The following is a 16,491-nucleotide window of genomic DNA, read 5'->3' as shown; positions in this document are numbered from 1 at the left end:
ATGTTAGAAAATAATTTAGAGAGATGTAAAAACCGTTGAGATTAAAAATTTTATATTATTTTGTGTCATGGCAAAAAAAATAAAAACAGTTCAAACAGACAAATATATATAGATTTCAAAAGATACAAATATTTGAATAGACACAACTCTACAATGAACAATTGCAACTTTACAAAAAAACCATTACAATGAACAATCGCAACTTTGTGTAAAACACACAATTTAAATTTTCTACAGATTTTTTTGGAAAATTATCCAAAAAGTACAATTGAAAAAACACAACTTTTGGTGGCATTTATTCGAGATAGATTCAGCATTCCAAAAATCTTTTGTTAAATCAATAATTAGAGGAATTTTTTGTTTTTTAAAAGAATGAATGCTATAAAATAATTTAGAAAAATGAATAAACCGTTGAGATTGAAATTTTAGTTGATTTTGTGTCATGGCAAAAAAAATGAAAACAGTTCAAACAGACAAATATATATAGATTTCAAAAGATACGAATGTTCCAACCAACACAAATTTACAGTGAACAGTTGTAACTTTTCATAAATAACTATTTTAATGATCCATCACGACTTTTCGGAAAATATCTAAAATATATGATTGAAAAAACACAATTGTTAGTCGCATTTATTCGGTTTGTTATTATTATATAGATTTGTATATGTTCCTTTTACAAATAAAATAGAACAATATGACCCCCAAAATAAACACGATGAAGCCAAAACTTTTTTTAAGTATTTCGGAAATTATCCTTATAGTCTCTTTAATACGTGAAATTAAGAAAGAAATATATGTAATCATCTGAAATAGGTCGGTTAAGGTTAACAAACCGCGCGGGTCGATACGACGTCGTAGAAAGGAAAACCGCCTAGGGGTTAAAAACTCTTTATGAAAAAGAGTCTCTCCATGCCTTAGGCTCTCAGCGTTCCTCGCATCTAAAGCCAAGGAGAGACAGCCGCCTAAGGGTTAAAACACTCTTTATGGGAAAGAGTCTCTCCATGCCTTAGGCTCTCAGCGTTCCTCGCATCTAAAGCCAAGGAGATAGCAACAAAACTTACAGGAGAGAAGAGAGAAGAGAGAGAGAGAGAGACAAGGAGGGTTAGGCTTCATCGTTTCTTGAGTAAGGTTAGAATGCTTCAAACCCAATTTGATTTTGATTCAGCACGCCATTGTGATGTTTTAACACAAAAATAAGGGTTTTTCATGTATGAATTTTGAGATTTTCTATTTCCATTGCACACTGTTATCAATTTTCTGTGTCTGTTGAAGTAAATTAAATTTATTAAAATGTCTCTGTATAGCCCAGATTTTTTAATTGAGATCTTTTATTAATGTATGTATATAGAAGACGTAGGAGACACTCTTGTAGAATAAGCAGCTACCTTGATGCTTACGTTTGTGTAATGTAATATAATACATTAGTGATATATGAGCACTATGATGAAAACTGTTTGCATTGGCCCCTGGTGGTTATGTTTTGCTTTATTTAAAAGCTCTGTAGTAGTCGTCGCAATAGTCATAGTCAAAAAATTTGCTTTATTTGGAAGCTTTGACACTTGCTATTTTTGTTTTTTTTTTGGATTTCCTTAATCAGAAGTTAAGTTTGGTCGGAGTACTTGTTAACATGAACTCATTGGGTATGGCCACGGAGGCTCGGCATGATGGGTATAGCGATGAAGATGATGATAAGCCTATAGCGTTCAGGAGAAGTTATCATAATAAAGATTCTGAGGATGCTAGACCTATAAGCTCTATGATTTTCAGGAATTCCCCTTTGAATAGGCGGCCAAGTAAAATCGTTGAAGATGAGTCAGATGATGATGAAGTTCCAATAGCGTCAAGGTTGCAAAAGAAGAATGGTAAACAAGACTCTACTGATGAAAAGAATAGTTCCACACTTGAGAATGAAGGAGCAGCCGGAAAAGTATCTGGCAAGAGGCTTCTGGAGAAGAGTAGTTCTGCAGATCAATCTTCCATGAAGAAGCTCAAGGTATCATCTTCATCAACGTCAGTTGCAATGAAACAAGATTCTTTGAAAACCGGAAAACAAGGTGATAAGAGGAAAGGTAAACAATTGTCTACCAACGAAGATGAAACTGACGATGACGATGATGTTCCAATTGCCAAGAGAATCAAGTCATCAAATTCCTCCAATAGTAAGAAACCACCTGCAAAGCCTAAAGTAGGAAAACAGAGTTCTACGGCATCAGCTACTAAGTCCAAAACAACAAGAAAAGCTTCTCCTCCGTCCAAGACAAGGAGCAAAAAGTCCAAGAAAGTGATTAAGGACTCTAAGTATGCTAAGTCTTCAAAATCCTTACCTTCAGGCGATGGGAAAAAGAAATGGACAACCTTGGAACACAATGGTGTCACTTTTCCACCTCCTTATGAACCTCATGGGGTGAAGATTTTATATAAGGGGACGCCAGTAAACTTATCTCCTGAGCAAGAAGAGGTCACCTCGTGTTCTTAGTCTATATCTCATCTCGAGTGTTTTCTTATGTGAATTTTATATATCCTCCAAAGGAACATCTCCATTAATTTATGCTGATGATTTGATTCTTTTTAACTGATAGGTTGCAACGATGTTTGCTGTGTTGAGGGAGACAAACTATTATAGTAGACCTCAATTTAGGGAGAACTTTTGGAATGATTGGCGGAAACTACTTGGCGAGAATCATGTGATACAGAAGTTGGATGATTGTGACTTTACCCCCATATATGATTGGCATTTGGAACAGAAGAAGGTAAACTCAAAGAGAATATATTTGTTATTCTTACACCTTTGATTATGTGGTTTTCTCATGACTTGGTACTAATTCATAATATTGCTTTAGGATAACTTTCTTTGCAAGGGTTATGATCTTAGATGAATTTGTTTTGTTGCTTGGATGAATTCAGTTACAACTTTCTATGTTTTCTGTTTATGACTGCATGGTGTAACAGCTTTACTGATGTTCTGCAGGTGAAAAAGGCTTCGAGACAGAAGGAGGAGAAATATATGTGGGCTGTGGTGGACGGTGTCAAAGAGAAGGTAAGCTTCCCCATAGCTTGTAATTAAATGTTCTCTCTATCTTTTGGGATTAGGCTTGTTCAATTTTTCTTCTCTCTTTCAGGTTGGAAATTTCAATGTCGAACCTCCTGGGCTATTTCGTGGTCGAGGAGATCATCCCAAGGTTGCTAGCTACAGTTTTGTTTTTTCTGCATGCATAGTTCATTAACAAGTTGCATTTTGGGTTTGGTGCCTTCAATGGTAGTGCAATTATGGCGTGTTATGCTTTCATTAACAAGTCTATGGCCTGATCTCTTGCAGATGGGAAAATTGAAAAAGCGTATCCATCCTTGTGACGTTACTCTAAATCTTGGGAAAGATGCTCCTATCCCTGAATGTCCCATCCCTGGTGAAAGGTTATATTCTTCCATGGTTTCTTTGGGAAAATAGTAAGTGGGAAATGTCAGTCTCGTACTAACAATAATTAGCTTCTACTAATTTAATTTGCAGATGGAAAGGAGTAACGCATTACGACACAGTCACCTGGCTAGCTTATTGGACTGATCCTATAAACCAAGGTTTCAAGTATGTTTCATTGTCAGCTAGCAGTACTCAGAAAGGCCAAAGTGACAAGAAGAAGTACGAGAAAGCCAGGAAGCTTAAGGTAATAGTTCAGTTTTCATTTTGATGGAAGGTTGTAGTTAGCTAGTTTATCACACTTTTCTTTTCTTAGCTACATATTCTTTTTGTTTTTGAGTTCAGGACCACATAGACCATATAAGAGCATCGTACACCACAAATTTTACTGCTAAGGATGTTTCAAAGCGACAGATAGCTGTGGCTATCTATCTCATTGATAAACTGGCACTTAGAGCTGGTAATGAGAAGGTAATATATGTAAATTCTTCTCTTTTTCCTAAGTGAATGTTTACGAGTATATATGAAGAAAGAAGTTCTCATACCCTTTTTTTGTGTTCTTGTAGGGTGATGACGAGGCGGACACTGTTGGTTGTTGTACATTAAAAGTAGGAAATGTGGAGTGTGTTCCTCCAAATAAGTTAAAGGTATCAATTGCATATATGAAGAGCACACTTGTTAAGTCAATACTATGAAATCTTCTCTTGATCTTGACAGAGTTGTTAGTCTCACAAACTTTTGGTCTTTTTCCAAATGTGTATATAGTTCGACTTCCTTGGTAAAGATTCAATCCAATTTGTGAATACGGTGGAGGTTAAACCTGCTGTTTACAAAGCCATTGGACAGTTCCGGGCTGGTGAGTTATAGACTTGACTCTGTGTGTTAAAACACTTAATATTTTCTCATGGTTTAACTTGATCCTTGGTTTAAATTGTAAATGATCCAGGTAAATCCAATTCAGACGATCTTTTTGATGAGTTAGACACACACAAACTGAATGCTTATCTTAAGGAGCTTATGCCTGAACTCACAGCTAAAGTATTCCGTACTTACAATGCATCCATCACGCTGGATACAATGGTATGGTTGAAAAACCGATATTAATATCTTCTAAATTGATCTGTACTAATAAAGTAAAATCAATTTAGCGTGATAGCTGTGAGTTCAGGCATATCTTCTAAAGTAATATCCTGCATGTAGTCTTGTGTTACAATTTTGACGGTTTTGTTCTGTTTGGATGCTGTAACAGTTGAGGCAAGAAACCAGAGATGGTGATGTTAAGCAGAAAGTAGTAGTTTACCAGCAAGCAAACAAGGAAGTAGCCATCATTTGTAATCACCAGCGCACAGTTTCAAAGTCTCACGGTGCACAAGTCGAGAGATTGGCTGGAAAAATAAAAGACCTTAAGGTAAAAATTAATCTGAGTATACATACAAGATATGTGATAACCAAAATATGAAACTTATAAGAAAAGTTGTCTTGATTTTGCATCATCTAATCTTTGACACATGCAGGAGGGTCTAAAAGAACTTAAAACCAATCTGGAGAGGGCTAAAAAGGGAAAAGCTCCATTGGAAGGCTCAGATGGAAAGAAAACGAGAAACATAACTCCAGAAGCGTAAGATAAAAAAAACAAACCTTCCTTTCTCACTTACTAGACAAATTAAGACACTCTCTTAAAAAATGTGGTTGTGTGTGATGTTAAATGGGCATTCAGGTGGGAGAAGAAGATAGCTCAACAGATGATGAAGATAGAGAAGATGGAACGAGACATGCAGACAAAGGAGGATTTGAAAACGGTGGCGCTAGGGACGTCTAAGATCAATTACATGGATCCTAGGATCACGGTAGCCTGGTGCAAACGCCATGAAGTACCCATTGAAAAGGTAAAAAACAAAACTTACAAAAAATTGATCTAACAAAAAACAGAGAGTCTGTCTAGTCTAGTGTCTACTTATAAAGTTTTCTAATGGGTGGTTCATTTTATATAGATATTCAACAAGTCTCTTCTGGAGAAATTTGCGTGGGCGATGGACGTAGAACCTGACTTCACATTCTAAATCTGCAGCAGCTGAGAGTTTCTCGTACAGAGCAACCAGGCTAGAGGCTTGAGGCTACATTATACGTATTAAAAAAAAAAAAAAACGTAAAATAATTGTTTGTAATTGATGTTCCTATTACATTAAGTCGTTTATGCAACAAAAAAATATTAAAACGTTCATAGAAAAACTGAAGTTGAATAAATCTTCTTTAGTTTATGTTTTCTATTCGAGATCAACCTTTTTCTTTTTGTTTATACGAATAAAATCACGAATTTTACTACTTTTTGAAATTGCTAACAGCCTAAAAAGAAAGAAAGTGAAAAGAGTCATGTAAAAACTAAAAAGTAAAATACGCATAAATGTAAAAATTGGCGTAAAAAAATTCAAGGTTTTAACTTTAACAGAATCGACGGACATGTGTCACGTAAAATAGATATAGCAAAAGCCAAAATTGCCCCTGACAAAATCTGGGATTTGAGAGACACAGAGGAGAGATCACTGCGCACGAAGACGATCCTTGATCATCATCCTCGAGGAGCTTCATTTCAATCTGTGAGACCTCTGAACACCTTCTCTCTCTCTTTTCAATCGGATTCTCCCGGATCGCTATTTGATTTTTTATGTAACCTAAAAATCAGTCACATCTCAGGATTATCTCTCCGGACGAACGACCAGACATGGCTTTTCTGGTAACATCCCTAATATTCGCAGTCGTAGGCATCATTGCTTCAATCTGCACTAGAATCTGCTTCAACAAAGGCCCCTCCACCAATCTGTATGTTTAATTTTGTGATCTTTTGCTTCTTCTCGTTTGATTGATTGCAGTTAGGTTTTCCGGTAACAGTTGAGTATCTTGAATCATTCTTTATCTCTTTGCGCTTAGATTCGATAATTGGTAGACCAAATCTGTTTACTGACTCTCCTAAATTTTCAAAATTTGATCAATATGTGAACAAGTAGTAGACTCACAATTCTAATTTAACTCTCCTGGTGGAGAAATGTGGTTTATAACTATTGTTTGCCTTGTCAATTCATTGTTCTAAATAATTTCGTACTTCTTTGCTTGGAGATAGATATTTGATAATAATTCTTCTTCGTTAGAGCAAATATCAAGTCTTTGTGTTTTTTTTTGTTTTTCATGAAACAGGCTACATCTTACTTTGGTCATCACTGCCACCGTCTGCTGTTGGATGATGTAAGTTTATCTTTGTTGCACTATTTTTTCCTTTCCTTGCTAGCAACTGGTTTGCATTTTGTCTCATAGTTCATCCTCTCTGTTTTGTATCCGGCCTCTCTTGTTTGCTATTGTTTGCCAAACCTTGATCAACATTAATCATCAAGAGATAGATCCTTCTAGGCTTCACTACTTCCTGTTCTTTTGTGGTTAGAAGTTAGAACAATGTAATATCTCGATAGTTCTAGGTGGACATCAGTCATTTATCTGTTCGACTTATCTTAAGGAGAAAGTTTCACAACTCGAACATTATTGGTTTTTCTACTATCTGCTGCGAAAGTGTCCTTATATGCCATTGATTCATTGTCTTATATCATTGCATCGTTTTTGTTTCTTTGCATTGGCAGGTGGGCAATTGTATACATTGCGCAGATGAAGCCTCTCATTGTCCCTATCCTAAGCGAGGTAGAGTAGAAAACAATCTACTCAAACTAGGAAACCAATGCACAAATTTGAGTAAGAGCCCCGCTGCTCTTTCTGTATCTTCTTCAAACATATTTGTTTTCCCCTTTGTAATTTTTATCGCGGTGTGGAACAACTAAACTTTTCCCTCTTTACTCTTAAATCTTTTGTCTCTCATTCAATTCGTGAAACAGTCTTCATATACTCAAAGACTATACTAGAGAATGAGTGTATTGTTGATGAAATAAATATTTGGAAGAATATTCGCCAGATAGATAGATTTTCTTACTGTTCTTGCCAAGTTCCTATCAAGCGTTAACTGACATGCCTGTCATATTGTCCTAATGGTTCCCTGTGAAATTCTATTGAAGTAATTGTGAGCTCCAAAACTGCTTCAGGTCTTTATATATCTCCTAAGAACGTACAAACTTGAATCAGGAAAAAATCACTCTCTTAACTACCATTGCACAAACACACTCTTTGGCCTACAGTTACACCAAAACCGGAAACAACAGTATCTTTTTTAGACAAACCCAGTTCGACCAGTCCTTGTGAACTAAGTAGAACTCCCCTGAAACAATTGTAGTGTATATTCTTCTGCACTGCGACCTAAACACTGAACGAATTGTACTTCTCTTCCTCTTCAACGGTGTTGAATCCATGCTAGTTCTATTTTGGGAATAGGGTTTTCGAAGTTTTGCCCATTACAGGAAGTAATCAGGGGCAGGTTTTTTGGCAGGTGGCCCTCTCGAGTCCTGCATTTAGAAATGTGTCAGTCCACTGATCTGCTCATCGGGAACCAGGACGGGGAAGTAACATATTACTAAAAGGGTCATACCTGCTGGGCTGCATCAAACACACGGAATTCTTTATTCAGATTCTCATCGAGCTCTAGAATCGAAGCCACATTGCCACATCTGGAGCATAGTTGAAATAGGAGTAAATGCAAAACTCAAGCTAAAAGGAAAGAAGATAACAAAGACTGAAACAGACAGCTCTGAGAATTTTATTTACCTGTAACAGTAATTCGGGGCTGACCACACTGTCACAATCTGGCTATCGAACATCCATTTGTAACCCTCCATAACTAGTTGATGGGCTCGGGCTATGTAGTCTATGTTGTTTGTGTGGTTAAAAGACGTGACAACACTGCCACCAAAAAGGAACCCAGCACCACGAGGGCTCAATCCCCAGCCATCAACAATATCTTCAGGATCAGACCATAGGAGGTCACACATGGCACCATCATGTGGAACTTCTTGCTTCCGGTCAATCGTCCTGATCTGCCATAAATGTATGGGTTCGTCAGTTTACTCATTCTAGGAGGAAATTTCTTAATATATCAGTAAAGAGAACTCTCAATTAACCTGGTCAAGAGTCATAATAGCTGGAGAGAGACCACCATGAACACAGAATATCTTGTTCTCAACAACAGCTGAAAGACTTTTGTACATAGCAAAAAAGAGATTAAGGAGTCAGTTCATTCCAAAGAGAACCAAAAAACCTAACACAAATAGAGTAGAATGCTGCTGTGAGTACCTCATGTAGTCAAAGATGTCAGTGCAGTATTTCCAGACATTCACAGAGCCATATTTACGCAGACACTCATCATAAAATCCATAAACCTACTAAAAGCAGACTGTGTGAATAGTCTGAATACATACAGTTAAACACATAAAATCGAAAATTTCAATGAGACTGCACTCACCTGTGTGATCTGCCTGCTTTCGTGGTTTCCTCTGATGAGAGTTATGCGGTCTGGATATCTAACCTAAAGTATATCAAAGCAACCCACTTAAGTGATTCTAAAAACCGACTTAAAAACAGAATCACATAAACCACAGGTCCACAACAAAGTAAAACACAGTCCTAAGAGTTATACCTTGAGTGCGAGTAGAAGTAGAAATGTCTCAACTGAATAATATCCACGATCAACAAAATCTCCCATAAACAAATAGTTGGTCTTAGGGCAATCACCCCCAACTTTGAAAAGCTCCATCATGTCATAGAACTGCCCATGGATGTCACCACATAACTATTCCAAGACAAAAATTCCCAAGGATTAGCATTTCTTGCAAATCGTAAACACATCAATGGTATCTACTTCTCAACGCTGTAACTTCACTGCCCTTGAAATCTTTCTACTTGTAACAAAGGGAAACAAAAACATAAAAAGTCGTTCACTGGATCCTACGAATGACTACCATTTGACAAAACATTACGAACCAAAATTTCAAAGACCCAAAATCACCCGCGCCCCAAGTTCTTCAAGTTTCTTGATTACAAGCTCGTAATACTACTTCCAAGATACAATCAAACCAATTCTTTCTAGTTAATTGGGAGATTAATTCCGAATCCCAGATCGAGAAAGCAAGAACTTACAGTGACAGGGGCATCAACTCTTTGAACATTACTCTCTTCAACAAGAATTTCCATGGCTTTGAGGCAAAGGGCCTTCACCTCCGATTCGATCAATGGTTCGCATCGCTTCAGCTGCTCTATCTGCCGATCTAGGTCTGACATTTTTCAACCTCTCTTCTCCTCCCCTCTTCTCTTCTTCCTTCTAATTCCTCTTCAGCCACCGGAAACGATCCTTACTCCGATGAAATCAGAAGAAATCGATCAAACCCTCTTCACTGAAAAATTCACTACTCTCGAATTGTTGGTTAGTTCGTCGCCTTCTTCCCCAGGAGAGAGAGTTCTTTGCTTCCTCTCCGGAGGAGTGAGTTATTCTTATTTCCCTCCTTATGCTTTAGATTATATTTAAAACCACCCCACTACTTTTATTAAATTGTACACTCGCCCTCAATTTCTTAAAATTAATATTCTAATCCAACCCCTCTTTATGGGCCTAAGTTGGGCCTATTCACGTTTTACATCAGTGAAGAGATAACGGCAAAGTCGCAATTCGATCGGAGACTGGGTTGATGATCGGCGACGGACGACAATGGAGAGAAACGTCGAGAAGATGCTGAACAAAGTATCACTCGCGTTCTTAAGCATCGGAACATTGATAATGGTGATTATGATTCTCCAGACGCCGAAGACTTGTATGTCACCAGAAGCTCCGGCGAAACCTCATACGCATTTCCCGAGATCCACCTGCGATTCATCGCCACGTCAGCATCTTCCTCTCCACAAGAAGAACGCTAGAACCTGGTCATCTAAAGCTTGGAAATCGCGTCTCTCTTCCTTCTCCGATTACTTCCTTCGGTTTCGCGATCTCGGATTCCTTCAGAATCAAACCAAAGCTCTCTGTCTATCCGCCGGCGCAGGCCACGCTCCGATGGCTCTTTCTCAGATCGGATTAGTTGATGTGACTGCGGTTGAGTTGGTCGATTCGGTTCCGATTGTGAAAAGAGCTGATCCTCATAACCTTCCGTTTTTCGACGGTGTTTTTGATTTTGCATTCACGGCGCATCTTGATGAAGCTCTGTTCCCGTGGCGGTTCGTGGAGGAGATGGAGAGGACGGTGAGAGGTGGAGGGTTTTGTGTTGTTGCGGTTGATGAATGTGGTGGAGACGAAGTTAGAGACGTTTCTAAGTTGTTTACTAATTCTAAGGTTGTTGATGTTGCCAATGTAACTCTAGAAGGATCCAAAAGGACTAGTATACTTTTCAAAGTTCAAGACTCTCCTACATGAGAGGTGTTTTTATCTTTGCCTCGTTCTCCTTTGGTTGCGATGAACCAATACTTGATGATGTGTGTATTTGTGCAAGAGTTTCAATAGATCAAATGGTGAAGCTTTGTGTACTTGTTTTGTATACCTCAAGAAGCAACACAGTTGATGGAAGCTGGCAATGTTTCTTGCGAATTCAAAGATCAGTGAAAGCTTTCTCTATCTTCTCTTTGAAGTTGGGTTCTGATCTAAAAGTTTCTTAGGAATCTTGGCGCTTCGGAAACAAGTAAAGAACTATCAAACAACTTTAGAAGAGTTTAGTGGGGTTACATGCAACTGTGTCGGTGTGTCGGCTCCAATCTCTGTAGAGCTCAATACAGTTTTGGTTGTATATATTGCTTTTAAATTGAAAAAAAAAGGTTGATACAAGGTACAAACAGACTAACAGAGACTAACGCAACAAAACACACAAGCTTCTGTATAAGCTGCAACGTATACTTAAACATACAGATTTGGAAAAAGAACAAACAAAGATCTCTTAACAAAAGGCTTAAGCTTCACATCGATCGATTATTAGCCTAAAGTAGCTTTGATCAATTACTTAATTTTAAGGATACATCTAGTAGTATGCTGTCTTGTCTTCATTGATACCAGCGTAGATCTTGGCACAGTACTCGAACAAGCTGCCATCGAAACACCGCCTAATTGCTTCTTTTGACAAAAACCCTTCTTCATCCCTCGCTAGCAAGTACAACAGTCCCCATTCCACTTTGCCAGCAATCCTAATACATATAACAAATGTAGACCCAAACATTAGAACTACATCCACATTAATGCTCTAGTTTACTACATTCATTCGATAAACTAATTAACCGGTGAAAAAAGGAACAATTGTACCATCCGAAAATGTCCCAAGCATCACGATTTCCTTCTGTCATGTCCCATAGTTCCCCAAGACTCAACTTGTCTGGCAAGGTTTTTGCATATTTGCTAAATATCAACTCAAGATTCACCGGCATAAACCTGATAAACCATATGCATCAAACATCATATTTTCTATCAACTAACCAATTCTTTTTCAAAAGAATGGTCACTACCTTCCTTCATTGTCATATGTTTGCGAGTCACTTCCATGTTTCGACTTGTGTATGTTGTGTATGTATATAGGGAAGAAAGGTGAAGGTAACCATCCCTGCATGATCAAGAGTGAAGACAAACACTATATAAAAGAACATCGATCTCTAGGCTAATCGATCACATATATTTCCGAGTGTAGAGTACAATCATTAAAGATTTGTGATATATTTCGAATGAGGATGAGAGGTGTTACCGGAAGAGTAGCATAGCTAAGGGCCAAGTTGATAACAGCAGCAATTATAAGCGACCCAATGATATTGAAACCAAGCATTCGTAGTCCTAATCACAATGTTGGAATCAAATTTTTATATATATACTAACGAGAAAGATGAGATTGAAATATCTATATAAACTATATGTATAGACATATACCAGAGTAGGTCTCCCATGGGTAGATGATGCCATTATCATCGATATCGAAGAAGGCGACATGTTGCTGGAGAACACTAAGTCCGTAATTCTTATGGCCTGGGGTTCCGTACGGATGTTCTCTGTCTGGTGCTTGTAATGCTCGTGGCATATCTACGCATGTCATATATAAATACATAATACATTTACTTATGTACACACCCACATTTCGACATGATACATTACATTAATTACCATCAGATATACGTATCAATTTAAAATTTACAGATGTCTATATAATTTATTGAGCGACACCTATTTTATAAAAGATCACGAACATCAAATACATGCATATAGATACACATGAATTGCATTCAAAAGTTTTGAGGGTTGGTAAGTCCTTAATTATATCCAAAAGGTTTTCTTTAGTTCAACCATATATCAAATATCTACGTCTATAATCTGTATATGCCTATGTATATGTGTATTGACAACAATTAAGGATAGAAATGGAAGTAAAGAAAAAAGGTGTTACAAGGTTTAGGAAGTCTATCATCCAAGTCAACACGAGCACGGCGATGGTAAGTGACCGGCGCGTAAGGAGCCACCGTAGCCATTGCGTCTCTCTCCATCATTTCCGTTTTCGTACCCATCTTTCTCTCTATCTCTCTCTGTCTAGACTGAGTGCAATGTATATGTGGGAATGTTTTGAAAGAGTAATGAGGTGGTAATAATAAGAATTGGTTTGATTGATGTGCGTGGCGAACATGCACGCGCCGATGAAAGCAGCGATTGACATCTCTTTTCTTGTCCTTGACGCACCTCTCTTCTCTCTTCCTCTGTCTTACACTTGACATGACTCTGACGACACGTTTGCTTCCATGTTTCATCACTCTTTCTTTTCTTGTCTGCCCGCTAAAATCAGTAGTAATCTGAGATTACAAATCTCAACGCAAACAATGTATTGGGCCTTTGTGTTCTTTTTATAAAGGCCCAACTTCGAGTTCTAACACCACTCGCTACTTGAGTACGTGTTCCATACTCGCTCTCTACGAAGAGAAACAAAAGAAAATATTCAATTTTTCGAGCTCTGCTCATTGGAACTCCATCATTTACAGTTTTGTGCTAGTACTAGTATATATACGAAGTTGTAGAGAAAAGTTCATAATGTATTACGAAAACTTCACACAATTTCTTTTGTACACGAAGTCTGAGCCTGAAGAGTTAATAACCAAACACACGCACACACGTTAACCCCAAGTTTCATAGATTAAATATAAATCTCAATGGCCGGCTGATGGATTTGTTAGCAAGTCGAGTGACTTCTTCAGATGCTCCACAGCAGTCGAGACTTCATCGAAAGCCAAAGCTCCCACAGCGAATCTAGCAGCCTTGTGTGCTTCTGCAACCTTCTCAGGCCCTGGTTGGTAGCTGCTCTCGTAATGGTACTTCTGAGCTGGTCTCGGTGCAGGATCTAGCACCGGAGCAACATTGATACGCCCGCTTGATGAGTAAGGCGGAGGAGGAGGAGCAGATGAGAAGCTTGTGGAAGAAGGAGCAGGTGCAGAATGCGGTGAAGAACAGTAAGGTTCTGGGTTTTGGTAGTGAGAGGGGTAGTGCGGAGAAGTGGATGGGAGGCTGCTTTCACTAAAACTAGGATATGATTGGAAATTAGGGAGAGAATTTGGAGAAGTCTCATGAGATGGGTAGTTTTGTGGTGGCGGCATGTGTTGTGGCGGGTCTTGGTGATATGGTTGATGGTTGTAAGGATGCTGGTAAGGGGAGTCTGATGGTCCAGAGGGAGGAGGAAGGTGATCGTTGGAAGGGTAAGAAGACGGTGGTGGAGGCGGCACATCTGTGGGATAATCGTTGTTAGGAGTGTCATGAAACCTGGGAGGTAGAGGGTGTTGTGGTACTTCAGGGAAGTGATGATGGCTAGAATCATCATTAAAATCATGGGATGGATTAGGCTCTGTTTTATGATGATTTGTTATGTTGGAAGCACTGGCATCGAGATCCTGTAGATAATTAACATACACAAATGATAAATAAATTAAGTTGATGCAGATGTTCATATCTTAAAAGTTCTCTAAGAAAAATCATGTTCTATCATAGTGTTACGACAGTTGATAAAGCAAAGATCTAGAAGTAGACAGGTGGGTGCAGATTTGTGTGTCTCTAGCTAGATGATATGATCAGCTGATACAAGTTCTTTGATTTATGGGACATAATACACGGTAGGCCAATATTCAGATATTCCAAAACCATAAAATTGCGAAGAAGAGAAACTTACATAGGAGCCACTAGGACCGCTTGATGGGATGGATAAATCATCTTCATTATCAACAGGGTCACCTGGAGTGGGCTTCCTTCCTTCTTTAATGGCTTTCCTTATGTCAGCAGCCTTCCAAACAGCATACTTCTGTTTCTGTTCGATCTGTCAGTGGGAGTCATTACATATAAATATATCAATCATCTAACACAGCTGCCTATTAAGGTGCGAGGTTTTGATTTGAGATGTTAACTGTAAAGTGAATATAAAAAGTAGAAACTCACATCAGGAGGTACCGCGCCAAACTGACTCAGAATTTCAAAGAAGATGCTTGCAGCATAAAAGGTTTTGGCAGTGCCCCTGTCACAAAAACAACAAAATTAATTTGGGAAATCCATCACAAGCTTCTGTAAAGGAGTCCCATGAATGCAGGTGTTAACACTACTAAAATAGTGGAAACTAATTGAACTAATATCAAACCATAAATGAACAACACGTCAAGGCTGGAGATACAGGTAATTCACAAAAGCAGAACCGCCAGAAGATAATAGGTCGTGATAAGCCTTGGATGCATTCAGTTAATTACTTGATTGGTGATCTTACATTCTATATATATTGGAACTCAATAAATATATTTATTACTATAACTTAGAAGTCATCATCAAACGATTCTAGAGGACAGTATCGCCTAACGATATGTCTGCCGGATTTGCGTACTTATAATATATGTATGTACTTGAATGCTAGCTATTTCCAGTATTGACAAATACAATAATACTAGACAGAGAATGAATCTAATTCGACTCATTGAAATAGTGTTGACGGTAGCGCTAACATTAGTAGAGACTAACCATTGTCAAATTGCCATTCAATATGAAAATCAGAAATAAGAAAGCCAAAAAAACTTACAAGTCGGCTCTTCCAGCACGATCCTGCTTGTCCGCCTTTGCAAAGACACTTAGTGCAAACCCCTCCACATGCATATTGTCATCTGGGGACAGATTCAATGATTTCTTATCCTGTACACAAAAGCATCACCAAAAAAAACTGAAACCAGTCAAGAAATTGACTCATAAAATCTTGTCAAAAATATGATCACATAGACGTTACACTAAAGATAAGAACACATATGATAATTGATAAGGTGGATCATCATAGCTGGTTATAAATCCAAGACTAAACTATTTCACCATAAGTGTTCTTGCTTCACATGCGTTTTCCCAATAACATGAACCAACCTATGCTAAGTTTAGACTTAAAGCCTCCTTAGCAAACAGAAAACATAAATAAACTCTCCCAGGCTTGTGACAACATATAAAGATATAATAAAATCAATGAGATGATGAAAATTACTAAGAATTAATCCTTAAATCCTAAGATTAGACAGATGAAATAAATCAGAATTAAGAAAGTTAAAGGAGAAACCTTTTCGAGTTGATTAATGAGAGACATGAGAATCGAATTGGTGGTCTTAGTTCTCTCGCTCTGCGGAATCTTCAATCCTCGCTCCATGGCATATAGCCGACCTAATCACCCACACCCAAATAAATTGCGATTACAAAAACACAAAACCCACCAAAACTAAGAACAGATAGATCATAAAATCAATCGCAGAACTCGACCATCATCTAGGTTTATGCTAAGTAAATAAGAAAGAAAAAAAACGCAACGCACAGTAATAAGCAACAAGTGGTTCATGCTTCTGCAACTCGTCAGCTCGTTGCAGGTAAGGCAGAAGAGTCCTCGCTGGTTCGTTTGCGTTCGACATAGATTCTCTCTTCTCGAGCTTCGTAGCTTTTCTCCGATTAATGTCTTAATGAGGACAGTTGAAGAAATTTTCCTGATACTAACGCGCTTCTGATTGGGACAAAATCCCTGATTCGGATTGCAAACTAGAAACGGCGTCGTAATGAAGTCCTCAAACCTTTTTGGAAAACCCCTCGAAGTTCTCTAATATTTACATCTCTTCACAACCATTATAAATTTGTTAAATTTACACCCAAACTATTTTATAAGTATATT

The 16,491-nt window shown here is 38.0% G+C and overlaps 6 protein-coding genes across 7 annotated transcripts; 3 read left to right on the top strand and 3 right to left on the bottom strand.

Annotated features, from left to right (window-relative positions):
* Nucleotides 1,646-5,475, top strand: LOC104722264 (DNA topoisomerase 1 alpha-like). The gene is made up of 14 exons (XM_019231788.1): nt 1,646-2,461; nt 2,583-2,768; nt 2,951-3,040; nt 3,123-3,182; nt 3,320-3,414; nt 3,509-3,662; nt 3,761-3,886; nt 3,982-4,062; nt 4,181-4,271; nt 4,362-4,495; nt 4,665-4,823; nt 4,930-5,033; nt 5,133-5,301; nt 5,407-5,475. The coding sequence occupies exons 1-14, from the start codon at nt 1,646-1,648 to the stop codon at nt 5,473-5,475; spliced, it is 2,334 nt and encodes a 777-aa protein (XP_019087333.1).
* Nucleotides 5,902-7,367, top strand: LOC104722263 (V-type proton ATPase subunit e2). 2 transcript variants are annotated; one of them, XM_010440404.2, is made up of 4 exons: nt 5,902-6,009; nt 6,107-6,232; nt 6,605-6,652; nt 7,039-7,367. In XM_010440404.2, the coding sequence occupies exons 2-4, from the start codon at nt 6,135-6,137 to the stop codon at nt 7,103-7,105; spliced, it is 213 nt and encodes a 70-aa protein (XP_010438706.1). In that variant the 5' UTR covers nt 5,902-6,009; nt 6,107-6,134; the 3' UTR covers nt 7,106-7,367. The 2 variants fall into 2 exon arrangements, with proteins under 2 accessions (XP_010438706.1, XP_010438707.1); XM_010440405.2 differs by having other exon boundaries at nt 6,096-6,232.
* LOC104722262 (serine/threonine-protein phosphatase PP-X isozyme 1) lies at nt 7,484-9,777 on the bottom strand. Its single transcript, XM_010440403.2, has 8 exons — nt 9,476-9,777; nt 8,976-9,128; nt 8,802-8,864; nt 8,633-8,718; nt 8,461-8,536; nt 8,108-8,376; nt 7,932-8,010; nt 7,484-7,848 (listed from the first exon to the last, which is right to left on the bottom strand). The coding sequence occupies exons 1-8, from the start codon at nt 9,614-9,616 to the stop codon at nt 7,798-7,800; spliced, it is 918 nt and encodes a 305-aa protein (XP_010438705.1). The 5' UTR covers nt 9,617-9,777; the 3' UTR covers nt 7,484-7,797.
* LOC104722261 lies at nt 9,924-10,943 on the top strand. Its single transcript, XM_010440402.2, has one exon. It carries the CDS (start codon nt 10,041-10,043, stop codon nt 10,734-10,736), a length of 696 nt encoding a protein of 231 aa, XP_010438704.1. The 5' UTR covers nt 9,924-10,040; the 3' UTR covers nt 10,737-10,943.
* Nucleotides 11,078-12,907, bottom strand: LOC104722260 (peroxygenase 1). The gene is made up of 6 exons (XM_010440401.2): nt 12,733-12,907; nt 12,222-12,371; nt 12,043-12,128; nt 11,810-11,904; nt 11,610-11,735; nt 11,078-11,494 (listed from the first exon to the last, which is right to left on the bottom strand). The coding sequence occupies exons 1-6, from the start codon at nt 12,848-12,850 to the stop codon at nt 11,332-11,334; spliced, it is 738 nt and encodes a 245-aa protein (XP_010438703.1). The 5' UTR covers nt 12,851-12,907; the 3' UTR covers nt 11,078-11,331.
* LOC104722259 (protein HOMOLOG OF MAMMALIAN LYST-INTERACTING PROTEIN 5) lies at nt 13,343-16,333 on the bottom strand. Its single transcript, XM_010440399.2, has 6 exons — nt 16,144-16,333; nt 15,895-15,995; nt 15,379-15,488; nt 14,754-14,829; nt 14,491-14,634; nt 13,343-14,215 (listed from the first exon to the last, which is right to left on the bottom strand). Exons 1-6 carry the CDS (start codon nt 16,235-16,237, stop codon nt 13,481-13,483), a joined length of 1,260 nt encoding a protein of 419 aa, XP_010438701.1. The 5' UTR covers nt 16,238-16,333; the 3' UTR covers nt 13,343-13,480.

Source organism: Camelina sativa, chromosome 11, assembly GCF_000633955.1.
Source record: "Camelina sativa cultivar DH55 chromosome 11, Cs, whole genome shotgun sequence".
In the NCBI taxonomy this organism is placed as follows: Eukaryota; Viridiplantae; Streptophyta; class Magnoliopsida; order Brassicales; family Brassicaceae; genus Camelina; species Camelina sativa.
The sequence above is the reverse complement of the archived record's forward strand: the minus strand, read 5'-3'. Positions and strand labels throughout refer to the sequence as shown.